This window comes from Gossypium hirsutum, chromosome D04, assembly GCF_007990345.1.
Source record: "Gossypium hirsutum isolate 1008001.06 chromosome D04, Gossypium_hirsutum_v2.1, whole genome shotgun sequence".
NCBI lineage: Eukaryota > Viridiplantae > Streptophyta > Magnoliopsida > Malvales > Malvaceae > Gossypium > Gossypium hirsutum.
The window spans coordinates 45,754,440-45,760,810 of NC_053440.1; the positions used below are offsets into that span (position 1 = coordinate 45,754,440).

General features: G+C 29.0%; 1 protein-coding gene across 1 annotated transcript; it reads left to right on the forward strand.

The window, feature by feature from the left end:
- Window positions 1–4,083: 4,083 nt before the first annotated feature.
- Window positions 4,084–4,807, forward strand: LOC107899328 (uncharacterized). The gene is made up of 2 exons (XM_016825012.2): window positions 4,084–4,318; window positions 4,396–4,807. Exons 1-2 carry the CDS (start codon window positions 4,271–4,273, stop codon window positions 4,741–4,743), a joined length of 396 nt encoding a protein of 131 aa, XP_016680501.1. The 5' UTR covers window positions 4,084–4,270; the 3' UTR covers window positions 4,744–4,807.
- Window positions 4,808–6,371: the final 1,564 nt, after the last annotated feature.

Genomic DNA, 6,371 nt, shown 5'->3' on the forward strand with positions numbered 1-6,371 from the left:
GATCAAAATACAAATCAGAAATCATGAAAAGTACAAAAAGAAGGATACATGTATGAGACTGTAAGAATAAAGTATCATGAATGATTGATATTATTATATTTATTTAAGTGTAATTCGAGAACTAAAGGTAAGAAATTATCTAGCATATGAACAAGTTTGGGTAAGTGAATGTCATGATTAAGTTCTCCCCATGGAGCCTCAGATTTCATTTTCATAATTAGAGGAAACGTTAATTGTTTCACTTGAATTAGTATTTGAAAATTTAAAAATAATTGAGTAATGATATTATGCTTTATAAATAATTAAGTTAAATAATTCATCAAAATATATATAATGTCTTTTTAGCTTAAACTAAGGGTCTGTTTGTTTGTCAGGGGTTTTACGGTGTTTGGTTGCCTAAAAAACATCACATGAGAAAAATATTTTCCAAAACATGATAAATGAGATGAGTTTTTTAGGGAAAATTTCTTACGGATTTTTAATCGGTAAGACATTTTTCGAAAAATCTTCCTCCACTCTCACCATATTCTTTCTCTTTCTGTTCTTCATCTTCCTTCTCCTTGTTCATCCAATTCCCTTCTTCATCCATTTTGTAAGTTTTTTTTATGCTTTTTATTTTCTGTATTTCATCTGTCTATTGAAGAATCTTCTTCTTCTTCCTTTATGCTTTTTATGATTGCAGATTGGCTCATCCAAAAGGACCTTTAACAACTAATAAAGTTGCTGCTTTGGCTAAATTCCTCGAAAGGAAACTCCAAGATCCCAATGACGTGTCTTCCATTAATCCTCAACTCCTTGAATTAGCTGTCAATAACGCTAAAGCTACCATCTTTCAAAGTACTCTTTTTTTTTCATTTATGTTTCTTCTTTAATATGATTTTTTTTTTGGAATTTTTGCTTAATTTTGCATCACAGATTTGATCTAGTTCATAGAAAAATTAATTGTGTGCTAAAATTTGACCCTTTTTTTAGCTTAGTTTAAGTTTCTTTCTTCTTATTTGTAAATTAAACCATCGTTCTCAGCATTAAGTAAACTTCTATTTTCTTGTTGGTTTTACTTTTGCTTGTTGCAGCTGTATAATATGTGTAAAAAATTCTGTAATTTGTTTAATATAATTTAAATTTGCATCTTTTTACCTAAAAAAGTATATATATCTAAACTCTATCGTCTCTGTAAAAATCAGTAAACACAATGAAAAAGCAAAAAGAAATTTGTTAGGGGTATCCATGACACTAAAGCAATCCAATAACTTGCTGTACATGTGCTTGTTGGAGTGCCAATTATTCGTATCCATACCCATTGCTTGTCCTGAACTTCCCGAATTTCTAGCAACTGCACCATTTAATAAATTTCATGACTTTCTTATCCTTTTCTCAATACAAAGCTTAAAGCAAGGATTTTTCTTTTTCCATTGAAATTCTGTTGCATGTTTAAAGTTGCTTGATTATTTTGGATCTCAGAAATGTTTTAATAGGAAACTTGAAAAAATAATGAAAAGAACTTAACTTGAGTTTTTGCGTAGTCTGTGATGACATTTTCTAGATTGATTTTTTTCTTTTGTTTGTTTGCATTACTCTATAATTGTTTTGATTGAGTAAATTTACATACTTGCTTTTCTTTCAGTCTTGGAGTTATGATATATTGCCATACTGGTGGTTGATTTAATGTTAATAAAAAAAATTTTGTTGGTCTTGCAGCTGGTTAAATGTGCCGAGTTTTGGGTAAATGAGCTGGCTCTTAGTAACATGTAAGGCTTTTGAAACTTTAAATGTTTGCCTTTTATGCCTCTTTGCTTCATTGTTAAGGTTTGCTCAATTTTCCTTTTATTTATTTTGCTAAATTTGGTTGTAATGGTTTCGCATGCATTTGATTGAGCTGAGACATGGAGAGAAAGGAGCAAAGCCCCATTTGAATCCTATTTATGAATAGTCATCATAAACTTCCCTTCCCTTCCCTTCTCACCTCACTCAATGTTTGTTTGCTTGGTCATTATTTAACTTTTGTTTCTTGTTGTTGTATAATTTATAATATTGATTTCATTGGACAAAAAGCCTTCACTCGCTGTTTATTGTTGTGTTTGACTAAAAAACAATGGCTTAGATAAGGAAGCAAGCTAGTTCTGTTAATGTTGGAAAATTCTTCTACAGGGATAATAAAGATAGAATTTTGTTTTTCTCTCAAATGGAAACGTATAGGATTAATCAGTTGGAGTTTAACTGTTTTGGTCTTATGAGTTCCTATATATATACTGATCTCTATTTTTCTAGTTTCATGCGATGTGGATAAATTTTTAGAATGTACTTGTTGTTGTCCTGCTTTTGGTTCTGAAATTTTCTTTCACAAATTCTAGATGAAAACTAGAGATTTTAGTTTACTAAGTGCCAGGTTATGTGTATCTTTCCATAAACTGCCTGCTTTGGTATGTATGCACTTTAGTCATGGTAACTTTAGTCATTTATGTGATCTTATGAAAATCTTGCATATTTTTTGTAGTGTTCAAATATTTGTGTGGCATTATTTTGTGTAGATGGATCGTAATCAAGATCAAAATGCAATTGTCAGAGTCGTGGCTTTAGTTTTAGCTTTTGGGGCTCTTTGGATTAAAAAAATTAAAAACTAGGAAGGAAATTGCTTCTCACCCTCGTGTGAATTGAGATTATGAAAGAGAAAATCATATTAATAGTATTTTATATAGTGGTGACCAGCATTGATTGATGTGATAAGGATGAGACCGATTGCCTTTTTTAATTTGTGTGATATTCTTAGTAGGAATAATTTGTTACAATCAACTAAATTTGTGAATATTAGGGAGCATGTAGTTATATTTTTACATATAATTGGTCATAATGTAAGGTTTCGAGTGATTGGATCTAGATATTATAGATCAACTAAGTCAATTCACCGTTACTTTAGGGTTGTATTGAAAGCTATTTTGAAATTGTATGAACTAGTTATTAGATTACTTGATGAGTCAACTCCTAGTGAAATCAGAAACAATCCAAGGTTTTATCCTTATTTTAAAGATTGTACTGGAGCATTAGATGGAACTCATGTTCGTGCATCCGTTCCACTTAGCATTCAAGGAAGATTTCATAGCCGTAAAGGGGGGACGACACAAAATGTATTGGCTGCCATTACATTTGATTTGAAATTTTCCTATGTTCTAGCTGATTGGGAAGGTAGTGCACATGATTCTCGTATTTTAAGTGATGCACTTTCACGCCCAAGAGGATTAAGAATTTCGAAAGGTAATAATTATTACTAAATACCAAATAGTTCTAGTAAGCTCATAATTTATTAGTATTAATTATGTTTTGTAAAATTGTAGGTAAATATTATCTTGCTGATGCTGGATATGGCATCCGGAATGGATATATTACCCCATATCGTGGTGTCCGATATCATTTAAAAGAGTTTAGTGCTCAGGGCCCTGAAAATGCAAAGGAACTTTTTAATCTTTGTCATTCATCATTACAAATCACTATTGAACGTGTTTTTGGGATTTTGAAGAAACGATTTTGTGTATTAGATGTTGAACCATTTTGGAATTTTCAAACTCAAGTAGATATAGTTTTGGCTTGTTGTATCATTCATAATCATATAATGGGAGTTGATCCTAGTTATTTACTTAATCAAGGATTATACGAGGAGCCTGAGTCTGATTTGATAATACCAACTCTTATGGAGTGAGAAGAAAGAGAAGAAGCAAGAGAATGGTCTGCTAAGAGAGACGAAAGTGCACAAGCTATGTGGACTAATTATATGGTTAGAAATATTAGGCAGGTTTGGGGCTTAGGGTTATTGTTTCTATGTTATGTATGTTTTAGTATTAAAATTGTTTTTTTTGTTAATGTTGGTTGGATAATGATATTGAAATTTTAGTTTTTTGGATTTTGAAATTATTATGTCTTGAATTTGTTAGATATTGATTATATTTTAAGCTTGTTGGATATTAAAATGATTGACAATGACAATTATTAATGTAGAATGGGTAAGGGCAACAAAGAAGGGACCTCCAAGTAATTTAGGTGAAAAAAACCGATGGAACATCTTTTTCTTAAAATTCTAGCAGAGGAGGCCCAGAGAGAAAATAAGCCTTCTAATACTTTCAAAGCAGTTTCTATTAATCGAGTTGCCGAAGCTATTTCTGAAAGATTTCAAGTCAAATGCAATGCGAAGCATGTGGAAAATCATTTGAGGAATGTAAAAAACTAGTGGCAGATTATATGCACAATTCGAGGTGAAAGTGGTTTTGGATGGGATGATAACATGAAAATGATCACATGTGATAGAGCGACATATGATGCAGTAGTGATGGTAATATATGTATATATATGTTAAGTATATTTCAATTGTTTTTTACTTGTTATTCTAATTGTGTATAAATCCAACAGGCACACAAGAAGTATGAACCATTTTTGAATAAAAGCATTGATCATTATGATGAAATCGCTTTGGTTGTTGGCAAAGATATGGCAACAGGGAGTTTTGCCAAAACATTTGCTGACATACATTTGGATGATGGTAACAAAGATTCAGTGCCTATAGATTGCGACAATGAAGAGACTGAAAAGGTAAGAAAAAAGTATCTTCATCTGGCATATCCAAACGTAAAAGAAAAAATGTTCAAGAAAGTGTCGTTGATGAACAAATTAAATTTGCGGGTGAACAACTTGGCAAATTTGCTAATGCTTTGGAACAATTTCCTGTGGATAAGACACCACAGCTTTACGAAGAAGTGATGTCGATAGAGGAAGAAGGATTTGATGATGACTTCTTGTGTTCTGTGTTTGATTATCTAGTGAGTCATGAATCTGAGGCCAAAGCTTTTTTAGTTAAAAGTAAGAAGCATAAAAAAATTCGGCTTCAAAAATTTTCTCAAGGTTGAAGATATTGATACTTTTAATGTGGTGTAATATTAGTTATGCACTTGGACAATGTTGTTATTATGTGGTGTACTACTAATTATGCATTTGGATAATATTATTAATTTCTAGTATTAATTGTGGTTTGGAAGCTAATTTATAATTATTCAATCCTTGTTTTTTTATTTTTTATAACACAATTACAAATAATTTATTTGACTTTGGTTGTTTTCAATTTATGACGGTTAATATTCTAGCTTAATAGTTGAGTATTATTATATATTTAATTTGATTTATTTATTTATAATTAAATCATTACAATATATGTAAAAATAATTTAAGATATAAATTTATTAATATATATAAATTTATTAATATATGTAAAAATAGCTTTTCTGGAAAATATTTTCAGGAAATCTGCCAAACAACATAAAATATTTTACACAGATTCATCCAAACACCGGAAAAGTAAATCATTTTCCATAAAATATTTTACTGGCAAACAAACGGAGCCTAAGTGTAAAAAAAAAATCATATTGTTGGTACAAGCTGAATTGTTTACTTTTACAAATTTGAAAATGACTCAACATGTGAAAACATTATTTTTTTAATGAAATTTAAAATCAAGTTAATTGGGTTAGGCATCCTCAAATTATCACTCTGATTTTTAAATTAGTCCTTAAATTTTAAAACCTTCCAATTATCTTCATAAACTATTGATGTTATATTAATTAGGTAATTTCATTATTGAAAATGTCAATTTAACCATTAAATAACAAATAAAATCTGATGTGATATAATTTAAAATGAAAATTTTAAAGAAAAGTAAAACATTTTTGCATAACTTTTAAAATTAAAAACTAAAAATAAAGTAAAACCGAGAGAGAGAGAGAGAGAGAGAGAATGATAGTTTATGTAAAAGTTTTGAAAACCACAAAACCAAAATTTTTATTTTAAATTATATTGCATAAGACTTGAGGTCTCATTTAATGATTAAATTAACAATTTTAGTAACAAAAGGACCTTATTAATATAACATCAATACTTTAAGGATGTAATTAAAATATTTTAAAGTTTAAAGACCAATTTAAATTGAAGATCATAATTTAGAGATATCTAGTACAATTAACCCTTTAAAATTGATAAAACATCTTCAACCATATTATTTGGAATAAATTAATAAAAAAATTATCACTTATATATGAATAATGTGATAAGTTTAAGACAAAAAAATTCATAATTAAACAACTACATTAATTTAATAAAAAAATATAAATGAAATATTTTAATAGTAATTATTAAAATCAAATCCGCATCTTGGAGTTGTATTCTTACTAGTTAACCAATTGAATTGAGACAATTTTGTTAATTTGGTTTCGATTTTGATCTTTTAAGGAGTCTACCAAAACATGTTACGTTAATAAATTATTAATGTTTTTTTTAACAATCTCATTATATCTAGTTTTTTTTATTACATAATGCATAAAACTATCTATAATCCATCT

What these genes read in the sequence shown, in the direction of transcription:
- LOC107899328 (XM_016825012.2), top strand. Translation starts at nt 4,271, where the DNA reads ATGAAAATGATCACATGTGATAGAGCGACATATGATGCAGTAGTGATG. An exon ending in CATATGATGCAGTAGTGATG is followed by an intron (nt 4,319 to 4,395) that starts GTAATATATGTA and finishes TAAATCCAACAG; the next exon opens with GCACACAAGAAGTATGAACC.